The 24,519-nt window shown below is 47.1% G+C and overlaps 1 protein-coding gene across 2 annotated transcripts in view; it reads left to right on the forward strand.

The window, feature by feature from the left end:
• The first annotated feature begins 6,978 nt into the window (after positions 1–6,978).
• Positions 6,979–24,519, forward strand: part of LOC149351401 (DNA-directed RNA polymerase III subunit RPC4-like) — a 50,442-nt gene continuing 32,901 nt past the window's right edge. Inside the window, exons 1-5 of one of the 2 annotated variants that reach the window (XM_089580714.1) lie at positions 6,979–7,136; positions 7,401–7,463; positions 9,225–9,339; positions 10,252–10,374; positions 16,346–16,509. In XM_089580714.1, the coding sequence (XP_089436840.1) occupies positions 9,236–9,339; positions 10,252–10,374; positions 16,346–16,509 (391 nt within the window). In that variant the 5' untranslated portion in view covers positions 6,979–7,136; positions 7,401–7,463; positions 9,225–9,235. Of the gene's footprint in view, positions 7,141–7,400; positions 7,464–9,224; positions 9,340–10,251; positions 10,375–16,345; positions 16,510–24,519 lie in introns of both variants that reach the window. The other variant, XM_089580715.1, reaches the window with a different exon arrangement.

A 24,519-nucleotide genomic window follows, 5' to 3' on the forward strand; every position in this document is an offset into this window, starting at 1 on the left:
TATTGGGCACCCTAGCAGTGAATAGGGTGCCTCGATGAGCGCGCCCCCTCGTAGGGTGGAGTCATTAGGGACATTTAGAATAGGGTGACGCTATCGGTTAGGCGCATAGGTGAATAGCGGAGTGGGGAGGGGGGGGGGGGGGGGGGGCGCATGGCTCATATCTGAAGCCCTCTGGTGAGCTAAATCGTTTTTCGTATTTAAAAAGCAGTATACAACGCGGGTAATGTACCATCAAATGATAAGGTGCAAACTTCGTTGCAGTTGACATCACCGCTGAAATAACTATTTAACATTCGTAGCACATCACTTAGACACAGCATTCTTCCAGCCGCAGAGCAATTACCTGACATCACCACCACTGATTTCCACTCGGGGCGACAGCATACAGCCTGCAACTGTGGTAGTCAGTGATGGAGAACACGACTTGGAAGAAAGGTGTGTCATACCACTTCTTCTTGGGTCCCGTGACTACGCGCTGTTTTCTAATCAAATTTGTCGTTCAGCAGGCAGCCAAAACGTCTTGACGTGCTGGGGAGGACATGGTTTTCTGCTGCCAATAAATGCAGTCCTCAATTCCATATTGACAACGAAAAATTATACAGCGTCAGTCAGTGACCATTTTCACTGCCGGTGCTTATTTCGGTGTTTTCTTTTATTATTAACGCAGCAAGCTCCCCCCCCCCCCTTTTTTTTAACACACTATACACTGCTGATAAGCCTGAACGCCTACTCGGCTTCATTCGGCGATTACGTCACCATTTCAAACACTAGCACAAAAATACTTCGTATTCTTTACCTGCAAGTTCACACAATCGACCCTTAAGCTCATGTGAATTCTAAAACGTTTAGTTGGCCTTTACCAGTGGTTTGTTAGAGGCCAGCGGTAAATAACTTTTTGGTGCGTGTTTTCGTGTTTGTAATGATGCGTAAGGCATTATTATACATGAAATACCGCGTGGTATTCTCCTACGACCGCTAAATAATTTATAATCGAATTTCTGTTTCAGTTTCAACAGGCGATGATGATGATGATAACAACTTTATTTTCCGCCAGATAAGGAAGCCCCCTACTCCCCGTCCCCGGCACGCAGGCCTTGGTGACGGGGGCCGGGACCTCCGCGATTAGAAGCAGGCGAAGAGGTCTTGATTCCTCGCGGCTTCTTCCGCCAGGCGGATGGCTTGTTGCTGTGAAGCAGGGGCCTCGCTCCGCAGCAGGTCTTGCCAGGTTTCTCGACAATTTATGCATTCGTTAGCCCCTGGGGAGCTAGCGCATTCCCAGATTGTGTGGTCGAGGGTACCTCTTGCCCCACAGTGCTTGCACTTATCGTTTTCTTTATCTCTATGAACATGATAGGCCCAGACCGGGTTTACGAAGTTCCCAGCTTGGAGGCGTCGCCATGCGATTGCCTCCCTATTGTTTAGACTTTTATCCGGTGGTGGCACCAGTCTCCTCTGTAACCTATAATTTTCAACAATTTCCGTATAATTTTGCAGACGCTGGTCCATGTTCCGGCAGTCGGGCGGCTCCACAGCTACCCGGAAGTAGAGAGCTCGGGCTAACTCGTGGGCCGCGTCGTTGTCAGGAATGGACGCGTCTGCGGGAGTCCAAATTAGGCTAACTTTTCTGTTTAGCTGTCTACTGGCCAGAATCCTTGCCGCTGCCGGCGAGATCCTACTCTTTCCAAAATTATAGATGGCCGTTTTGCTATCGCTAATTATAAAATTGGCTTCCGTTCCAACGCAAGCGAGCGCTATCGCAACTTCTTCAGCTGTTTCCACGTTGCGGCTTCTAATGGTGGCTGCCGATACGGGGGCACCACGGCCCTCGACCACTGAGGCGACCGCCGCACCCGACTTGCCACTTGCTGCGTCCACGTACGCAACGGACTTGCTGTTTGGTTTGGTTTGGTTTATTGGGGTTTAACGTCCCAAAGCAACTGAGGCTATGAGGGACGCCGTAGTGAAGCGCTTCGGAAATTTCGATCACCTGGGGTTCTTTAACGTGCACTGACATCGCACAGTACACGGGCCTCTAGAATTTCGCCCTCATCGAAATTCGGCCGCCGCGGCCGGGATCGAACCCGCGTCTTTCGGGCCAGCAGCCGAGCGCCGTAACCACTGAGCCACCGCGGCGGGGCGACTTGCTGTCCATCGGATCGAAGCGTCTGATTAGTGCTTCTGCTCTCTTCTCCCTCCTTTCAGTGTTGAATATGGGATGCATGTTACGAGGGAGTGGGGGAATGATTAGATTTTCTCGGCAGTCCTGCGAAATGCTCGATTTGACTCGTAGCCCCCTATCTGTTTGCAGGCCTACCATTTCAAGGATGGCTCTGCCTGTGGTTGTTCGGCTTAATCTTTCGAGATGTGAAATTCTGACAGCCTCCGCTATTTCGTCCCAGGTATTGTATTATATCTATTATCCTGAATAAATAGCCCTAAGATTCTTATTTGACCTACCTTTGGAACTGGTTTCCTCTCTACTTTAATGTCAAATTTTCAGTTGTGCTTTCAGCGGAGTGACTTCGGGTTATAGACGAATAATTCTGATTTTTGCGGAGAGCATGAGTGACCCCTTGTGGCAGCATAGTCGACGACAGTGTCCGCCGCAGCCTGCAGGCGCTCCTCGGACTCGCATCGCTCCCCTGGTTAATCCAGAGGTTGATGTCATCCGCATACATACTGAAATTTAGCCCCTCTGTGCTCCGCAGAGCTTCGGGGAGGGCCCTCATTGCCACGTTGAAGAGGAACGGGGAGAGAACCGAGCCCTGCGGCGTGCTCCTGCTCCCTAACTTCAGTGTGCGAGACTCGATGTCTTGGAACTTCATGCAGGCAGTTCTGCCTGACAGAAAGTCCTTGATGTAATCGTATGTTCGCGCACTTACCCCAATTTCATGGAGACCTCGGGGGATTGCTTCGTGTTTGACATTATTTAAAGCCTTTGTCTAGGCCGAGAATTACTTTGGCGTCTCTAGAACACGAATCGATTATGTCATGTTTCAGTCGGAGCATAACGTCCTGCGTGCACAAGCCCGGTCGGAAGCCGACCATCTCGTGCGGTTCAACAGGCGACCGATCACTGTGACGTCGAAGTGCGGTTACAGGTCACGTACGTGAGGCATGAATAATCTCTTCTTCTACGTCCATTGTCATTCCGGCTCTTGAGGAAGGCTAGCTTCAGCACTGTAGTGAATTAAAACGATGAAGCATCGTTTATTATTTAGCGGTCGCAGGCGAACACCACACGGTGATTCATGCATAGTAGTGTCTTCCGCATCATTGTAGAGAATAAAACACCCCACCAAAATTAGGTATCTATACTCCTTTCAGCCAATGGCGTCGACCGGCTCGCATGACGTCGCGGAAAGTCCATCACTCCCTACATGGAAAAGTTCCTCATATCAAGAGATCACCTGACACTGATCCCTGGCACACGAAGCCCCGCCCATTCGCACGCTGTCGCATCTGGCAGGCCACATGAGTCACGACGCGTCGCTGGCATCGTCGTTCTTGTCCGGCCGCCAACGCGTGAAGACTTCTGGTTCTTTTTGGTGGAAGCCCGAATTCCCCGAGTAGGTTCCGGGCCCCACGTGAAACTCCGGCCGTTAAACCGCGCCCATCTGCGGTGTTGCATTCAAAGCTTACGCTGATACCGACAATGTAGACAGCAGATGGTCACCAGGTGTCCCACGTACTGCTGTCACGTGGCCTGTCGTCTTCTCCTGGGCCGCACGTGGTCCTACAGCTGTAAATTGTGTTGCGGAAAATCAGTAGTTCGGATGCAGTTTTGACTTTCCACTAATGATCGGACAATCTTCTTGCGAAACGTAACAACCGATTCTGCACGAGTCAAGCTTTTCCCCACCGCCGCCTCTCTACACGTCGCACCTGAAGATACGAGGTCTGTTAGAAAAGTATCCGACCTTTTGCCGAAGAAAAAAAAAACTGGCGTAACTGGAGCGTTGTAAACCTAATCACCTTCAAAGTAGTCTTCTTGGGACTCCACATACTTCCCCCAGCGGTGCTGCCATTGTCAGAAGTATTCCGAAAAGGCCCCTTTCGGAATGGAGTTGAGCTCAGCTGTCGTTGCAGCCATAATGAGCTCCCTTGTCTGAAATCGCGCTCTTTTCAATGGCCTCTTGTTTTTGGGAAACAGCCAGAAGTCACAGGAGGCCATATCAGGAGAGTAGGGAGTCTGTTGAACTACAGCAGTCTAGTTTTTCGCGAAAAAAGTGTGAATTTAGTGTGAGGAATGTGCAGGAGCATTGTCGTGATGGATGCGCCAATTTTCTGTTGACCTCAACTTCGGCCTCTTGCGCCGCACAGCACCACGCAGGCGACGGAGGACATCCGTGTAGTATTCTTTTGGTCAATGTTTAACCTGTGGAGTGCGTACGCGTGGTGTGCCACACAGAGAGAGTCAAAAAAAAGCAGTCAGCATCACTCTGACATTGCTGCGCACTTGGCGGGCCTTCTTTGGTCTTGGTGACGTGGAATGCTGCCATTGTGACGACTGGCATTTGGTTTCCGGGTCGTAGCTGTACACCCAAGACTCATCACCAGCGATTATGGTGTTGATGAAGTCGGGGTCACTGTTTGTGGACTCCAGCATATCCTGTGAGACTTCAACAAGAAGCTGCTTTTGCTCCACCGTGAGCAGCTTCGGCACGAATTTCGCCGCATCTCTCTCCATGGCCAAATCTTCGGTGATAATGGAATGTGCAGAAAAATTGGTGATGTCCACCTCTTCCGCAATTTCTCGGATAGTCACACGATGGTTCCGCGTCACGACAGCGTTCAGTTCGGCAATGACCTGGTCATTTCGGCATGTTGATGACCGACCGGAGCGTGTCTCTCTCTGCACCGATGTGCGGCCGTCTTTAAACCAATTGTACCACTTCTTAATCTGTGTGCTGCTCGTAGCATTGTCACCGAAAGCCGTCTGAATATTCCGAATGGTTTCCACTTCGCTGTCGCTCAGTTTCTGGCAAAATTTGATGCAGTAGCACTGCTCCTGTCGCTCCGCCATTTTCCTTGCAATAAAAAACCGACGAGAGCACTGCGCACTGCCTCATTCAAACGTTGCGTCCCAGCGACTGACGCTATCGGCAGGCGGGAAAAAATTTGTGCATGCGCACGAAGGTTCGAGGTAGGCTGGTGCAAGCGTGCTTGTTTAAAATCCATCAGGTGTTCGTAAAAAAAAAATAAAGTCGGATACTTTTCTAACAGACCTCGTATATAGGGGCTTTAGCACCTGCAACACAACGCTGCCAGAAGCCGATTGTTTTGTCCTCCTGACCATCCCCACGTGCTTCGATGATATAGGCCGTCGCTAAGCGGAGACGTCTCTACCGTTGCAGTCTCACCGACTTTGTCTTTTGCATTAGATCGCATTTGTGGGCGCCTTACCTATGAGGCAATGATGATGAAATTATTGTTAAATTTTACAGGACAAGCACAGCGCCGCAACAGGGCTGTGCTTGTGTAGGGGAGTTGTAGGATAAGAGAGAGGAGGGGGGAAGGAGAGGACGAGAAAGGGAAGGGAAAAGGGGTGAAGCGGGACAGCGAAATAGCGAGCTGTTCTACAGCAGCTCGCGGAGATTAGCTGTTTCCGCGAAAGCCAGCAAGAATTTTAGGGCACGGCAAACGCGTTTGTCCGGGTCACGGGGGACGAGAATTTCCTCTAGAGAGGCGTTAATAAGTCCTAGTTTTCTGTACCCCCCGAGTAGGACGGCGCGTTCAGGGCACAAATCTCGTGTGCCGTGCACCCAGTTCTTCGCTTGGACCAGCATCGTCAACCTCTACTGACCCAGCATTGCACCAGAACATTTAGTCGAAAGAGCGGGGCATCTCTATCGAGGCCGGAGATCCAGTGATGTTCCCGCCTGTCGGGAGTTCGCCACACCGATTAGGGTCCTGCTGAGATGAGGAGGAATGAGCCAACAAAGTCGAGACCTGGCAAAACATTACTTATTTTATTGCTCTGCGTGAAATTGAAAACTGAAGACCCGTTCCAGCGCGTGTCCTGTTGTTTCGTCTTTAGCACTGTGCATTCCCGACACGGGTTCGAGCTTGCGAGGCATCGAATCCAACACGATTTAAATTGCCTGTACCAATCGCTGCTGCGAGAAATATGGCTGAGAAGCATGCATATGTGTGTTTGTTTTCAGATGGAGCGGGTGCCTATATGGATGGAGCGGTATGCTTGTGCGAATAAAAACTTCGAGTGGCTGAAATACATTTAAAGCTGTTTATTACGAGCTCAGTACATCTTGAGCTATATCGGCTTCTCTTTCCACTTATCTACAACAAAACTATTCCGTTTCAGGAGCATAGGAATTGAAGGAATATTTCAAGCTATTAGACAGAAGATGTCATGGCAATTATATAGAACTCCGAGTCGCTTGAGCACCGTTTGCTCTGATTAAAAATAATTAATAATTTGTTTTTGGGGAAAGGAAAAGGCGCAGTATCTGTCTCACATATCTCGGTTTACACCTGAACCGCGCCGTAAGGGAAGCGAGGATGGTGGGAGTGAAAGAAGAGAGAGAAAGAGGTGCCGTAGTGGAGGTCTCCGGAATAATTTCGACCACCTAGGGGGGTCTTTAACGTGCACTGACATCGCACAGCACACGGGCGCCTTTTGCGTTCCGCCTCCATCGAAACGCGGCCGCCGCGGTCGGGTTCGAACCCGGGTACTCCGGCTCGGTAGACGAGCGCCGTCACTGCTGACGCTTTTTGCAGCTTGTAAGATTTCATTGCGTCATGAATGAACTAGACAACCGACGCTCAAATGGTTGTACAGATGAAGAGAAAGGCGATGCATGATGCTGCGCGCGAAAAAACAGCTGCGCGCGAAATTACGGTTTCTCGCTGGGGCGCCCCGACGTAAGCAGCCGAGCAACCGGCGCGCCGTGAGGGCGAAGGGGTGCAGAAGGCGGAAGGAAATGAGCGAGCGGGCCGTCGCGACGCTGCAAACGTCCACCGTCGGAATAGTGACCGCCGGGGCGGCTTGACACGCGGTTGCGGCGCCTGCAGTGAACGTCGCGGTCGTAGTGGTTGTCGGCAACGTTTGGACGTATTTCGCTGCAACGCGGTTGACACAGTGCAGTGGGTAGTGCGGTGCGGTGTTGTGGACGGTAGGTATGCTTCGCCGCATGTTCATTTAGTTCGTGTGCTTAGATTGTCAGCTGCAGAGTGCGATGCAGCGGGCAGTTTTAATCATTCGGACCTCGATAAAATTAGGAGGCTAACCAGCTGCCTTTCCACTGCCAGCGCATGTATCCGTCACCTCGCTGTGCGGAAAGTACTGCAGACTGTACTTCTGTTTTATTACATGCGTAGGTTTATCATGTGATGAAAGCAACAGCACGACGTTCACTTTTAACCACGTTTTCATGCAGGACTGTTTATCGGACCGCATGTGAGTAAGCGCAGTGCGATATCCAGGGACGGCGTCAACAGCGGTGAGTGATCACTCGAATGGTTTTGGGATAGGGCGTGGTTGTAGTAGTGTGCTGAAGGACCTTCTCGTTGGCCGCAAGGTTAGGATACATGGCAGGACTCAGAAACGGCTGTTAGTGCGTATTCATCCTTGCGCTGTTTTTACGCGTGAAGTGAAACGAACAAACAAACAAACAAAAACAACAACCTTGGCGGCTGTCCGGCGCATGGCGCACAGGTTCAAAGCGGCATCACGTTCGAGTGTCTTTGCGTTGCGGCTTTGCTGCTGTGACAGACTGACACACACGCACAAAAATGCTTCTTTTTGTAGGTGTTAAAGCTACGAGCTATCCCGTATTGCTTAATTTGCTTCCTTACTGTCTTAGAGCATGTAAAGCCAACGTTTGAGAGGTCATGCATGTATTTTTACAAGTATTGCGAAAAAGCTTTGGTTTTTAAACTGCAGCAACTCATGCATCCTGTTCAGGAAGTATTGGTTCGAATCATTCGAAACCTCGCACTGGCGTGCCCACTTGTTTTCACTGCACTCCTTCTTACCCTGTTTAGACACAAATAGGTTTGGTGTCACCCTCAAATACCTGCAGATGCCAGTGGCGGTTACTGCTGTTTTTTAGGACGTAGAAAAGAAGAGCATACGCGATGGCGACGACAGCGCCTGTCGTCATCGTGTGTTTTCCTACGTCCGTGGTGTCGTTTGCGCTGATTTTTTCACAAGATGCAGCACCAACTCGCCCGGCAGCATGCTCTCCTGAACTGATTACTGCTTTCATTTGGTAGGAAGCTGCTGTATGAGGAGTTCTGTCATGTAACTTCATCCTCTGTTAAAAAAAAAAAAATCTTGTTGTCACAGGTGTCATAAAAACCTTTCTGTTATTTCCACTGCCATTGCATCCCCTCTGTTTCACCCAGCATGAAATTGTATTATATGACTGGGACGCTTCATCAATTTCAAAACGGGTGTGACAGAGACCTCAGCAATGCAAAGCTGTAGGTCATCGTTTGTGCTGCTAGGGAAATTTTAGCTATAACAAGTGTTAAACGTAAGTAGCACAATTTTTTTCTAGCACAAGTAAGTAGCACAAGTTTTTTGCAAAGATGCGACGGATAACACAGTCTTACCTTTTCTCTTTTCATGATACTTAAAAATTTACCGCAGTATCTGGGATCTTGTGCATTACGTGGTAGGTTGTCATTTTCCATACAAAATATTTGTTCATTTCATTCATGCCTTTGACCTACCGTGGTGTCTCAGTGATTGTGGCGTTCGGCTGCTGAGCATGAGGTCACCGGATCGAATCCCAACCATGGTGGCCACATTTTGATGGAGGTGAAATGCAAAAACTCGTGTACTATGTGATGTCAGTGCACTTTAAAGAACCCCTGATGCCACTACTTTCTCTCTGCCTCCTTTCATTCCCCCCTTATTCTTATTGACAGCATGACCCAGCTGCTCACCAAAAATCTGACAGTTACTTAGCTTTTCTTTTTCTCATGGCACTTTTGCATTTGTGACTTTCCATGTAATTAATGAAATGCCAGCACTGTGGGTATCCTTGCATATCAATGATGGGAAAGGTAGTCGTGCCATATTGTTGTTTGAAGCCATTCCTGCCCTTCGTGTATGCATAAGCTGGGCTCTGTTTTGAAGTGTGAAACTCGTGACGCGTTTTTGTGCATTTGGGGTAAATGCTTATCGTGAATTATTGCCTTCCTTTCGAGGAAGCTGACATGCTGTGTTGTGGTAATGGCACTTTTGAACACAGGTAAGCCTACAATGAGTGCCACCCCAAATGGGTCTTCTTCAAAGCCCACACGGGCGCCCCCTCTTCCTCGTGGCATCCTGGGCAGAAGTGGAACCCCTCTACTCCCAGGGACACGGTAGGTGCTTCTATTTTTTCACTTGGTTCCGTTCATTGCAAATTGTCACATACACCTTGTACATATATGCTTCTATTCACTTGCCTCTTACACATGGTTTAACAGCCTGGGAAGACGACAAAGAGCACACAATAGAAGCGCTGAAGTAGTGTACAGCCTGCCAAACAATTTCCCCCCGGCCGTACATGGAGTAGTCCAGGGCCGGGCACCTTACCAAGAGCAAGTCCCACTCACAAGGGTGGGCTTCCATGTCAGATACAAGCTCCTGTACCTGTTAAGTCAGGTCCTCGTTGGGCTTAAACCCACCTAGGGAGTGTAGTAGGAGAGTCACCACTGCCACCTCGTTGCATATATGTGGGTCCAATCCACGTATCTTCCCATGCTGTTAAGCCATGGAACAGTACCAATTTGCCCAGATTGCAGCCTTAATTAGCTTCTGGCACATACATGTATGCTTTGTACTCATTGTTGTTGCAGTGTAAAGTGATCGAGGAGTTGCTATAGTTGTTTGACTTTGCTGTAAATATTTTATGCAGCTAAATGCCAGGTGTTAACCTTGCCTGAAGATTGAGTTGTGTAAACTTGAGTGCCTGCCAGTGTGTGCGATTCTTTTTTTCATACCTGACACGTTAGCTCAGGAGTTAGGGCACTCATCGCTGGATCCAGGTTCACTCCCAGCCGTCGCAGCCACGTTTTGACGGAGGCAGAATGCAAAAGGTGCTCGTGTGCTGTGCGATGTCAATGCATGCTAAAGGACACCAAGTGGTCTAAATTAACCTGGAGCCGTCCACTACGGCGTCCCTCTCAGACCGTGTGTCATTTTGGGAAGTTAAACCCCACAATTTACAATATCTCTTTTTATTTTTGATGTTGCGAAGAGCCAAAGCAGAAGGTACATTTTGTCATCTCCAGGTTACCATCCTTGAGGGGACCGAGGGACTTGACTTTGACTGGAACTGCTTCTGGAGTAAAAAGAACCTTTGCTCCGAAGGTTGACGCTCCCAGGAAAACCCCTTCATGCAGAGATGATGAAGGGTGAGTGCATTTTTCTGCAGTCACTAGTATTAGTAGTGTTGGCATGTTATATATGCATATTTTCAACAAGCCGTGACAAGAATACACATGCAAAAGTTGCTTGTCATGCTTCTGTGGGCTGTAGAATTACTGTGGCACAAATGATAAGCAGTGCACACATTGATTGTATGAAGGTGGCAATACCTTTCTCGGAAGTTAGAGTTGACTGTTGCTCTTAAATATCGTTACATGACTGGGAGGTGTTGGCTTGGATGTGCCCTGTGTTCCGATCCTCTGGTCTTTCTGCCAGCTGCATGCACCTGTGGTCTTATTTTTGCTTTTATTAGGTACTTGATGATGAGCTTTGATGCACTATGGTTTAACCAGTAATTGAATGAGTGCACTTGCAGGGACTTGCCCAGCAACTGTTACTAGGCAGATTGGATGGTTACACCGTGCACAAATGGTTCTGGCCTTTGTTATATCCCTGTTACACGGGAACTTTCAATCCTCATTGAGTCAGTGCTCATCGAATTCAGTGCAGATCATGGGTTGTCACACGGCCACTTCCAAGCGCAGTCGAGCCTGATCCTGCTTGGCTCGATCATGATTCCCTAAGCGCGCTTAGAGGTTTCAAGCACAATTGAAAGTGGGCGTTCACACTCTCGCTCTCACTGAGCTATAAAAATAATAGCAGGTTAATAAAGGAAAAGCACAGATCTTAACGTATAAATTGATTAAAACTCATCACAGACCATTTTTAGTGCACCATGCCTGCTGTACAAAGGTACATCTTTAATCTCAACACCAGGCTCTTCCGTCTTGTGTCGGTTGATGCTGTGACCGCTTCCATTGCGTCTTCTCACACGACTGACAAAAGTATGCCGGTGAATAAAAGGAAGTTTGATAAATCGCAGCCGTCACCCCGCACCTTCACACCGAGACTACTGGCCTTGGCTGCACAGTGTTGACGGACTTCAACATGATATAGATGTCGATGGAACATTTTGCGTCACCCTACGCACTTGAGGGCAACTTCTCTATGAGCACTGAAAACACCTGTGTGGCACCGGATGCTTCGATCATGCTCAAAAACCTCTACGCAGATCGAGTCCAGTTAGGACCAAAGTGCCAATGTGACAGGGGTATCACTTAATTTAAGTTTTGAGGCAAAGCTGCATATCCTGGTTCAAGAAGCTGTATGGCTAAAGTGTGCATGCAGAGGCTGTTAAGCAGCTCCAGTGTTTTACATGCTGATATTGCAGGATTTTAATATCTGATGTAGAAGGCACTCATGTGAACAACCAGGAGGCTGTAAGCTAACATCCTTATGTCATTCACCATGTTCTCCATGAATGGAGAAAAAATGCACCAGCAGGTGGGTGTTCTCATAGAGATGCCTGATTCCAGTGCCTTCTTACCTACGTTTTCGTGGGAACCTAAGTAAGCATGGTGCCATGGAGGCAGAGTTGCTACTGCTATGTGGCATATTTTGTGTCTTTCCATATTTTGGGGATTAGCTTTTCAGCTAGAAGTCGCAAATGTAGTCAGAAAATTTGAGTTTTGTTGTGGAGCTTTGCTAAAGCTCTCACCAAGAGCATTTGAGTAGCAGGCTGCAGCGCTTTGTGTGTTGCTTGTACAGCTTGCTTGGTTAATCGGACACAGCTTTCAGTCCTGTTAAACGTATATACTATTCTATGCATCATACTCTTGTTAATCCGGAGGAATCTGGTTGCACTGGTTAATTCGGACATTTCGCAGATTTCGCATTGCATAGGGCACCGGAGATGTGGTGGTGGTGATAGTAAGTAGGCAGCTCAGTCTGGCCACTACAGCACATGTGGCGTACTGGCATCCTACCAGTATGTAAAGGCTCTGTACTCTTAGCCATAATCATCAGTCAAGAATGTAGGGCATTATGTTTTTTGTTTTGTGTTTTGCTCTACCATTTTCTTTGCTGTTTCGCATGTGCGTCACGGGCTGTGCCATCAGCACTTCTCATGTTACCACAGTCTAGTCATTTCACATTGCGTCGTGTGCTTTTTTTTGTGAGGTTGTGTGTTTGTTTGGGGTGGGGTGGGGTGGGGGGGGGAGCAGCCAGTATGCATGCACTGCACTATTGGGTGGAACTGCAGAAAAAAGGTTTTGCCATGCAAGTTTCTCATACCCAACTATCAGTGTTAACAAATTTTTTGAAGAAATGCAGGTATGTTAATATGGGGCACTTTGTTATGGTGTTTTTTCCAATCTCCCCAATAAATAGACATTCAGTTAATTTGGGCGTTTTCTCTAATCGTGTTTAGCTGGAGCCAGTGCTGGTTATTGCAGACCATCCCTGCGCAAAACGAACATTAAGTTGTGAGGACTTTTCTCTACCTGTTCTTTCTTCGGCTTGTGCCAGAGCCTGTGGTCTACCGCCTAGCTCACTACCACGAATATGTGGAATTAACACCACAATATTTTGGGCAACTGCAACTTTGGCCCTGCTGCGCTTACACTGCACTGTGTGCAAAAAACAAAGGTTTGAAGCACAGAGTGTATGGTCTGAAATGTTATGTCTGTGCTAAATATTTATTACTGTGCCTGCACACGTGTATGGCAAAACTGGAAGTGCTGCTCTGAATCTTCTTTCCACATTGTCAGTTGTGTTGTTGTAATGTACTATTGTTGCATTTGGGTAGCTATGCTGGTCTTGTGGACGCAGCTGCAAGCACAGTTAAAAGTGCATGTTTCATTAGCCTCTCGCTTGATAAGTTTTATGCCTGATTATTGTACTCACAGGAAGCATGCAGAGATTTCACACACGACAGAATCAAACTGCTAGCCACAAAATTTTTGGCATGCCATCCACCTAGTGACGACAGTTACCACACCATCATATGGGTCCCTGTGCATGAGGGCTTAGAGGGGAGCGAAAAAGGAGGCCGAATTGCTCGAGAATACACTGACTGAGCCTGTTCGCCCATGCTCACACCCCTCACCTGGGTCTTCAAGGAGAGACTGGAATTTCTATTACTAAGTAGGGGGATGTAACCCCCACCACACAAAGCACTAACTAAGGAGGAGTCCTTTGCTTCGAGATGATTACAGATGAACACCTTTCTGAACTTGCATATACGTAATCTAAAATTTATCCGGGCACGTTTAGGGATTCGTGTCTCTGATGCAACAAACACCCACTATATATCATCTCACTTGGGAATGCCCTAGAGTAAAGGCTATTGATCCCATGCGCAGTACGACTTGGGTGCAGTGGGAGGCACAGTTGTCAAGCTCGGACTTGGATGCTCAGCGTAAGCTGGTCACCTGAGCCCAGCTGATAGCTTAGGCCACAGGCGTCCTGGACTGAGGACTCTTATCTGATGCCTTCAGAATTATCCTCTTATAGAATTAAAGTTTACTCTCTCTCTCTCACACACACTTGTGGTGTCCTCTTTACCCTTAGTGGCACATCCACAGCAGTTTGTTTTATTAGAGTAGCACTGTGTACTATCGTGGCCTGCAGCTCCTTTGTAATTACTCGTATGCTGGCTGTGTGAGGGGTCTCATTGCATCCATTTAGGCCCTGTGTCAGTGCTTGTACCATTATTTGGTGAATTTGCTTGCGTGTTGAGTGTATCCCAAAATATCGTTGAGCGTATATGTTAGGCCACTTGGTGTACACAAGACAGATTTTGCAGGCAGAACTGTGGTGTGCGTATTTGTTAGCACATCTGGAGCCCATGCACCATTGTAGACGGTATTTGGGGGGAAGGCTGATGATTTCAGAAAGGCCGAATAATTCCTGTGTCAAGTGAAACCCATCTGTGGTGGCACTTGGCGGCTGCTGTATCTACCTGTGGATGTCTCTGATCATGGCTTTTGGCTACTAAGCACGAGGTTGCGAGATCAGATCCCAGCTGCAGCAGCTGCATTTTGATGGAGATGAAATAAAGAAGAAATGCCTATGTGATGTGCAGTATCAGTGCATGTTAAGGAACCCCCGATGGTTGATATTAATCTACAACCCTCCCCCTAGGATACCTCTTTATCTCTGCCTCCTTTCACTCCCTTATTCACCTTTCCCCAGGTATCCAATGGGAGTAAGACAGTTATTGCATCTTTCTTTTCCTCACAAACTGTTTGCGTTTTTGCTGCTATAGCTGCTGTTTCAAATTTTTTGCTTGTATGCACTTGGCGTGTGTTGGTCACCAATGCTTACTAGTATTTTCTGTGTATACTATACAGGGTGATATTTTTTAAAAGCTGGGAAATGCACATCAGTGCAGTTTGTGCAGGTGGATTGCACAGCAAGGCAGACATTATATACCTGACTTGGATAAATAATTAGATGATTTACTAACTAAAATTAACTAATCAACTTTTTAAATTAGTTTAAAGAGCATGGTTATATTGCAAAATTGAAGGCCATCAACATTGAAGGTGAGCCTGTTTTTAGATTTATTTAGTCGTCAATTTGGTTAGAAATGCTGAACGTCAAAAATATGCATTTCAAAACTCGTTGAGTTGGCTTTCCCACATTGCATATTTATAAAATGACGTTGCTTGCATTTATTATGCTTTAAATGCGGATGCTGTTTGTGTATTTGATGATGTAGAAGAAGTTAACTTGATATTAACGATGCTGCTGTGCACAGCACTGCCATTTTATAGATATATCCAATGTGGGAAAGCCCACTCAGCGGGCTTTCAAATGCATATTTTTGACGTTCGGTACTTTAAACCACTTTGCCAGTTTTCAACAACTGGGCTCACCTTTAGTGTTGACGGCCTTCAATTTCGCAGTGTCACCTTTTCTGCCTAAAATCAGAAATAAAAAGTTGGTTAGTTGATTTTAGTTAATTGATCATTTAATTATTGATACAAGTCAGGTGCATAATGTCCACCTTATTGCAAGTACAATCCACCTGCACAAACCACACTGATGTATCTCTCACAGCTTTGAAAACAAAAATTGCAAATATTTAAAGAAATCACACGGCATGTGCCAGAAGTGGAGTTTTCTGGTTGGTCACTTTCCGATTTGAGGAGGCTGCTGGTAACTCCCCATCTGGTGAATGAGAACTGTCAATACACATTTAGGCAGAACTCAAGATTCAATGCCACAGTTTGAAAAGCACATGCAGTTGTAAAGAGCATTGTTTTGCCAAGTAATTGGTGCCTGATAGTTATGCAACAAATTGATAATTTGGTTTTGTGGCTTGTTCGCTGGGTCAGTGGTAGCATGTCACCTAATGCCTAATGGCATCTTGTAACTCTTTGCAGGTCAGCCTTGTAGGTATATTCACAATGAAATATCAGCAGATATCTGGAGTAATGAGCATCTATTGCATCTTTAGTAGTTTTTCTTAGTGTCCCTTATTGTTAAGGGCCCTGCCTTCGCAGTGAGCTCTGTAGTGATGTCGTGAGGTCTGCAAGTGGAGTTGCAAAGTTTCTGTGAAATAACTGAAGAGAATACTGTCCAACAGCCAAATTGTCTTAAAACCTAGTGACGGTGAATAGCGTGGCAGTAGTACATTCGTTAGTAATGCAGAAAACAGGCTAAGGCTCTCGAGAAAAACTCATCCTGAACATTTTGATGGGCTAGTCAGTGTATGACAGTAAACAAGTAAAACTGCACTATGAAGACGGTGACAAAGGGAGACATGAAAGACGCAACCTGTGTGCTTCATTTAGTAGGGGTATTTCATTCATTTATCAGGACTGTTAAGTTTACCAGTTCACTCTTCGCTTGATTCAGTGTGTCGAAAGTGGTTGTTCTCATTATTTGCTGTTAGCAGACTCAGGTGTGGTTTTGTATTGAAGTCCTACAAGATTTTGAAAGGTTTTTAAAAGTACTAACTTGAAATTATTTTAATCTCTGTTTAATGTCTCTAATGCATTAAGTTTTCTGTGTGTTGTGCTGTGCCATGCATGCTCTGTGCAGATTTAGTGCAAGTCTCCATGGTACAGGGAATAAATTGAGATTGAGTTTCTGTGCCTGGTGTTGCAGGCCTGCAAGAGGCAGAAGCTCTGAAGGAGGTCGTGGAGCATCACATCATGGGGGTCGGGGACAGCGGCGAGGAAGAGGAGGTGGCCCGTCTGATCGGGGAGGCCGTTTCATCCAGACACAAGGTGCAACATTCTCTCAGGGCGTGGAAGGCACCAAGACTGCTGGTGAGTCTTTGCTACAGACCAGGTTCCCTGTGGTACGTGGCTGAAGTGAAGTGCTGAAACTTTCATGGGGTGATTTTTAAACCATAGTGTGCGGCTTGAAGCACAGCAGCCAGGGTTGCTTATTCAGAATTTGCATTCTGAGGCAAGGCTTTTCAGTGGAGCATCCTTGTTTAATAGGAAAGAGAAGTAAGTGTCTTGTGGCCTTCGTTGCCTTTGTTCTTTTTTTAGTGATGTGCCTTTTAGAGGTGTAATGCTATAATAACATAGCATTTTATAGGGGAGGTGTGGGGGTTTCATGTGTGCACTGGTGTTTTTTGTGCCCTGAGACTACGCAATAATTTTGCATGTCTTTGAAAGCTGTCTGCTTTGAGGACATGTGATAGCCAGCTTGGTGTACTGTGCAGTGTGTTTTAGTGCACATCGTACAGCATACAGTACTGTGTATTGTGCTATTTGGATGGAAAGGAAATGTGAATTGTTTTATGAGCCAGGAAACTCACAAACATTCTACATTCACCAATATGATCAGGTGACCTAGTTCATGTTTCAGTGTTAAGGGTTGTTCATTGTCCTCTTCAAGCAATCGTTTATGCATCAAGAACTTGAACAATAAAGCATAAAATATGTCTGTTTCTTGCTTTGTGCATGTGCATTGAATTTGTGTCCTGTATTCAAATTCCATGGAGTCAGTCTCCGTATGCGACACATTTTGTGTTAATACATGGTTTACCGTAGTACATACTTACCATATAAACGCATGCAAGGGCCGCACTTTTTTTTTACAGATTCGAGGGCCAGTTTTCGGGGTGCGGCCCACACATGCGATATGCGAAATTTTTTTTAAAGTAAAAACACACCAGTCAGGGAATGAGTGGCATTTATTATACGTTCAATCGTCACTTATCGTCACTCGCGGAGTATTTCGACTGCGAGCTGACGCTGTGCTCTGGTGTGCGATCATCCCACAAGAAGCCGCCGAGCATGTTGGTTGTCAACATGTAGCCATTGTTCCGCACTTTCATCACATAGCAGAGCAGCTCTGCTTCCAGTTCGGGAAACTCGCACGACTTGCCTTGGAAAGCGCGCTATTTGCAGCTTGTGTTTCTCAATGCATCCTTTTGGTTGCACTATTGCCGGATGCACTTTATCGGCCACATTGAATTTCATGCCCGCTGCACGCTTGCCATGTTGGCGAGCTAACTTCCAGCCATGTAGCTATTAAGGTGCTTTCCCATCATGCTAAAACTGCAACGTTCGGCGGCAGCACGCGAAAGCCACAACTACTGGTGAACTAACACGCCACCGCAATTCCCATGCCTTTGGCAACTGGAGCTGGTGATACTGATGCTGATATAGATAGCAGGAGCTCGCAGCAGAGGAAAAAGTTGGCGATAATGATGAGCCACGACCTCGGGCACCATCCGCTGGCGGTACCTGGAAGCTGGTGTGCGTGTGCGCGGCCTCTGCGCTCAAGCGCACCGTTGCTCGCATCCAGAGCTGATCGTGGAGGCCACAGCGTGTGCATTTCGAAGGCTATTCCCGTGTGGGTCGGGAAAAGTTTGGGTGCGGCCCTTACACGGATATTTAAAAAAAAATATTTGCTTCAGGAAAACAGGGTGATGCCCATACATGGGTGCGGCCTTTACACACGTTTATACGGTAGGTCCATTTGTTGAGGGCTGTGCAATTTTTTTTTGCAGTTAAGCCACGTTTGTCCTGAGCTGAGTGCCATTGATTAGTGGCACCAAAGGAGATTTTATTGCAATGTGTGCCCAGTATCTGGGTGTTAAAAGGGAGAGATTGGAATTATGTATTTGTTTTGCTTTTGCTATCTGTTGACTCCTAAAATGTTGCTTGCACCTTTTGTCGTATAAATTTATTGGAATTTTCATTGCCTGTCACCTCACTGTTTGGCCTGTCATGCTTGCCTATTTCACTGATTATTTGATCAGTTATGTGCTTTTTCAAGAATGCTAGTTTGCCTTACTGTGCTTTGCCCTCAGGGGTGAAGTTTCATCATACAGATCTAAGATGTCATGTAGTTGCATTCTTGGTTAACATCATTTTAGTAGAATTCACTTTTGCAGCATTGCTTGTGTTCCTTGATTTTTGTTGCAACCCGAGCATTGCAGTGCGTATTATGGCTCTACGTTCTGTCGCAGTAAATTCCAAGTTGCAGTAAATTCCCAGCTTTTGTTTTCAACACACTTCATGCCACTTCCTAATGGTAGCTTTGTCATCCAGGGCCCATATTTAAGAACTATCACTTCTAAGTAGCGCTGATCTGATGGAGCAGCAGGACTGAATAATAATGAGATATGACAAAAATCTGGAGGAAGGCACTCTTTCTGCTAGTATCGATTTGATGCTACCCATCCTTTCATTCAAGTGAGAGCTCCTGCGTGGGGAAGGGGGCTTGGCTAAACTTGGCAGAGCACCAAGACGTTGTGCGCCTTTGACAGAAGCGCCGGCGGCATTGGCTTCTCGGTGCACTGTTGCACGCCCGGCTGTGCTGCTGTATGTTTAGAAAGCCAGCGAGTGCTTCAGCATCGGAGAGGAGTGTAGCAATTTAAACCAGAACGCTGCAAAAAACCTCTACACTATGCTATAAAGAAAACAGGACCTTCAGACCCCAAGTGATCTGGCGAGCTCGGGATCGGGAGCGAAAACCACAGCTAAGGCTTAAAAATTCGCATTACACACTTGTAACCGTCCTGCGAGTTTTTTCAGCCTTTTGTAAAAAACTGCAACCTGACCTTCAGGGCAGGTGTTCCGCATGTTCGCTTTAGCTCACTGCGATAGGCCGCTGCTGCCAGCTGTCACAAAATTGTTGGATCGTGCCGTGATATAACTAACACCTTTCGAAGCGAACGATGCTAAACACTGGCGACACAAATGTGTCTGACCGCATGCTTTTGTTGTTGACGGGTGGATGGGTGGACGAATGGGCAGGAGGGCGGGCGTGTGATATGAAATTTCGACTCTCCCCAAAAAAATATGTTGAAACATTTCCTGCGTAATGAACCCTCCCCCCAAATTGATGTAAACTTTTCTGGAAAAAAGTGGGTTCATTACGTAAGTATATTCAGTATATTTCCAGTATTTCTTGAAGGTGTAAGCGTTGTGAGTTAGAACTGGGTTTTTTACTGGGAATTAAGAGCCTTAAACATACTGCACAGCGTTGATTGAATTGGGATCTTTTGTGGTAATATAAAATACAAAACAGGGTGCTGAATGGGTTTTGGGAAGTATTCATTAATTGGGCCCCTGGTGTTGCCTAAACTAAACTGTGAGGGTGCCAGGCTCTATGATGAAAGTGGCAGGATTCAAGTTAGGGTACTTCATGTTTCTGCTGTTGGGAAGATCCAGTTGCCATTCCTAATCACTGCCTCCCACTGTTTATGGTGGGTGTGCTGTTGCTGCTTTGGGCAGTCCAATAACAAAAGGCTGATGGCGGATCATGTCTTGTCAGATTAGTCCTCATTGGGTCATCAGAGGGCTCTGTTTTTTATTTAAAAAAACGAGTGCTGTTGAATTCATGAAAAACTTAAGACCTTTAGCAGCGAGAACAAAAAATTTCAAAAGGTTTTTTTTTTCTCTTCTATTTCAGAAGAGTTGTGTTAAATGTAATGAAAGTACCAAGTTGATTTTTTGAACAGTACCAAATTGTACACGATGCCACGCTTATCACACACCTTGACTAATAGTTGAAATTTTTGAGCTTTTTTGACATATTTTATTTCAGAGATCTGCTTTTCGAATGGCATAAGCTGCTCCACACACATCCCTTGCCCTTTTGGAGTTTTACAACATTTTTAAACAGATTTGTCAAGAATGCGCAGCACTTGAAACAGTCATCCTCATCAGGATCATACCGGTCTGTCGCTTCCTTATTGGTACTAAAATGGTGTGACCTCTTGACAGCTTCCTTAGGTCGACATGTGGTCTAGTTTTTTTAACGTGACTAATATTCAGTGTCAACAGAAATTGGGACAAGACAGACAGACAACACAACAAGCAGCATTTTTTTTCTTGTTTGTTTTTGTCAGCATTCGTGTTGTCAGCTGTCTCATCTCTCGTCTCTGTTGGCACTGCGTATTACACTTTTGTCTCTCACCTCGTTGTTCGTGACTTGATGCTGAAGCTCTCTGACCAGTACTCGTGCACCTGAGGCAGCTTCATGGTAAGCACAGCAATAATGCAGTGGTGAATTGTTCCATCTTTTTGGCAGTAATTGGCATTATGCTGTTGGGGTTGTTTTAAGCACTGCATAGATAGGACTATTTGCATGTCACAGTCATTGTGGAAAAGTCTTAGAAAAAAGAAAAAGACCACCCCACCGGAAATGCTAGCTACTACCCTGGTGTGACTCTGCACAACTGTTAGGACAGCCTACAATGTCACATTGTCTGACCATTTCCTTTGCTGCGGCCGCCATCTTAGTTGCTATTACTGCACTAAATTGCTCTCGATCAAAAGGAGAACTGATGACACAGTATGTCCGCGTACCTTGGCTGTGAGCGGCGCACACGGAGGAGGCATGACGTAGTGTTCAGTGCTGTAGTATAGGGCGAACTGCAGTAAAAGTCACAAACAAAAAAGCATCGCAGGTGTGTGCAGAGGCTTGAACTTCGTAAATCGAGGCACGGCAAAAATGAAGCCACGCGGGCGCGAAATGCACATAACCACGAAACGCCGAAACACACCAAAACTGAACTGGCCACCTGTGCGCCATGAAGTATAGGTTTTATTTGGCTTGGTTTTATTTGACACCTGAACTGCGCAGTAAGGGAAGGGACCCGGAAGGTGGGAGTGAAAGAAAAGAGAAAGAGGTGCTGCAGTGGAGGGCTTCAGAATAATTTCGACCACCTGGGGATCTTTAATGTGCACTGACATGGCACAGCCCGCAGGCATCTTTAGCGTTTGAAACGTGGCCGCCGCTGCCGGGATCTAACACAGGAACTCCGGCTCATAAGCCGAGTGCCCTAACCACTGAGCCATCGCGTCGGGTGAAAATCGGTTTTTGAGTAAAGGAATTGGAGCACAGTAATTGTCTCATATCTCGGTGGACACCCGAATTGTGCTGTAAGGGAAGGGAGGAAGGTGGGAGTGAAAGAAGAAAGAGGTGCTGTTGTGGAGGGCTTTGCAATAATTTCGATCAGCCGTTTTCGATTTAGGGAGGCTGGAAGCTTTCTTTTCTCATGAAGGTTGCCACCAGGGGGAGAGCCTTGAAGCTGAGTGGCCACACGCTTCCCAGCCTTGAACGGGAACAAGAAATTAGGGTGGGCGAGTAAAAAGGAATTAAGAATAATAGTGCCCAGCCCGCACCGATTGAAATACCTTAGATTAGAGAGATGCGAGCCCCCCCCCCCCCCCCCCCCCCCCCCCCCACACACACACACACACACACACACACACACAAATGGTTAAGCATATGGTTGAGCACATCAGACGCCATGGATTGGCGGCTGATACAAACTCATTTCCAAACCTATACCTAAAGAGTAAAATAAAACCCACATTATACAATGTGACACGGCCATGATGTAGCGCTTGCCTTTTACCCTCTTCCACATCTCTTGGGGATGTTCAAACAAACCAAATCACCTCGCTAAGACAGGTAGCACATATGAGCAGTGGGAGGCAGCACTGACCAGCGGAGGTCTGGACACACAGTTGCGTACAGTCCATCTCAGCGTTTCGCCGTCTCAGGTGTTTTAGAAAACATGTTAATAATTCTTAGTAAAAATCATGGCGAAATTTTTGAAACGGCAGGGAAGCAATGGTTCGACCACCCTGACAAGAATAATAAAAAAATGGCTGCCTGCTTTAGATTCATGAAGTCGCAACGTTTTAACGTGGGGGTTGTCAGAGCCCTTGTCAATGCTGGCATGCTCCTGACTTTTAAGCACTGATCATTCGGGAGCCGTGATGAATACGAAGCCGAAGATTGCGCCCCAGGTAGCATCAAAACATTACAATTATGTTACATTTTTGTTATGGTCAAATGTTGTATCAGTATGCTTAATATCTTTTTTCTATTATTTTTGTAATGTTACGAATAAACGTTAGAATAACCTCCCTCACACATTGATGAAACATGTAAAGAATATAAGCGTAACATTCTCGAAAATGGTGAAGCAGTAGTGCACAGGCCAGGCCTGCTAGCTGTGACGGCACACAACTTGCAATGCTTTGCAAGAACCAGCACTGAGGGCGACACTTGAGCTGCATTATACGGCACAACGTGCAGCTGGTATTCACTCACCTCTGAACGGATATGTTGTTGTTGTTGCCACTGAAGGAAGGCTGAAAAGGAAAGTGCATGGGCCTGCCCATTGGTTCGAGCTCAGCCGCAATCGCTGCCACTTGCAGACAGAGGTGTGATGTGGTGTAACACATTTATTAAAACAGCTTTTACGTTAGGCGTATAACTGGTCCTGGGCCAAAGTGACGAGGGCCTGTTGCAGGTTCAGGTCCCGGGAGGCGAGCCAGATGGGCCACGGTGGGGTTGGGGGTAAAGAATAGGCGGGGGACTAGAAGGCCGATCGACACTGTTTAAGGCAGTGTTTTATATCTGCGTATGTGTGTGGGCAGTTTGACCACTGAGGTGTGTAAGTGTACCGGTACAGATAAAGTTTGGCTGGTGTATATAGGAGATTAAATTGTATTCGGTGATCAATGCAGGCTTCGCAGATTGATAAGGATCAGTGTGTCAGTGGTAAATCAGCTAAATCCAATTTTTGCTGCGTGTAGTATTCATCAGCAGTGAGTATGTAAGCCCTGACTGCCTGCTCCGTCGGATGGCTCGTCCATGTGATCCCCGGCGCCTGGTGCATAGTATCGCAGGCAAGTTGGTGAGCCAGCTCATTGCTAGGAATGCCCATGTGACCAGGGATCCACCGAAGGGTCACCGGTCGTGGGCGCTGTGAGGGCGGCATCTAAGGCCGATCGGGTAGGGAAAGGGAGGGCTCTTTCATGGAAGGCAAGCAGAGCTGCCTGCGAGTCTGTATAGACAACGTAGGTGGGGGTGGGGGGTAGGGGGGCGAAGTGTGTGTTGGCATCAGCAATCCCTTGTATTTCTTCCCCGCAGGGAGGCGTCTGCAGCATGCAGACGTTGGTGAGTGGCGACACCACGGGGTTAACCCGAGCATCCGCAGGGACATCCCCGCAGGGGGATGATGGTGAGCAATGCGTCACCACGGACCCGAGCATCCGCGCCTAGCCGTGCGTGGCATCGCCGTGTCCGGGGAAAAGGGGATCCTGGTGGTTGAGCCGATGCCGAGCGTTTGGACCCTTAAGGCCCCTCGGCGGAAGCAACACACCACTTTGGCCCCAGCTTCCTGTAGACGGCACCTCCGGCCTGACCCGACCGGGGGAAATCGGCAGTCGCCTTTTCCTGTCCTCCCCTCTATCTTTCACTTTCCTATCTCTTTCTTACAACTCTCCTGTCTCCTCCTATTTTCTTTGTTTTTTCCTCTTTTTCCTGGCGGCGAGGGTTAACTGTGTGTGACCAACTATCCCGAGTTGAGTCATATTAGGTTATAGTTAAGGTGTACAGCTGGCGTGGGCAGGGCTCGCTTGCGAGTTCCTGTCGCGTCCCCTCGTTGGGCTCCATGGTGGGTGGCTGGCACCATGGCCGAACAACACATATTTTTCATGGCTCCCCCTTTTTCCAAACCAGATCGCCCTCACAAAAGAGGGCGGAACGAAGCAACCGCAGAGTTTTTCCAAAAACCAAAATCATTTCCAAAGTTCCACGTTCTTCATTGTGAAGAAACGGAAAAAACCGCAAGAATGATGTCCCCTTTCTTAGTGTCAAAAAGTCTAACTGATGCCTTGGGTCCCGGGTACAAAGTCTCTAAAATGCCTAGTGGTGACCTGCTCCTTGAACTCAGAGACATTGCCCAATATACAAAACTTTCCAACCTAGTATCCATCGGGGAAATCCCTGTATCAGTCACAGCACACCGATCTCTCAACACCGTCCGTGGTGTGATATCTGAATCA

This window comes from Amblyomma mixtum, chromosome 3 (assembly GCF_055824585.1).
Source record: "Amblyomma mixtum isolate Tamu chromosome 3, ASM5582458v1, whole genome shotgun sequence".
Classification (NCBI taxonomy): Eukaryota; Metazoa; Arthropoda; class Arachnida; order Ixodida; family Ixodidae; genus Amblyomma; species Amblyomma mixtum.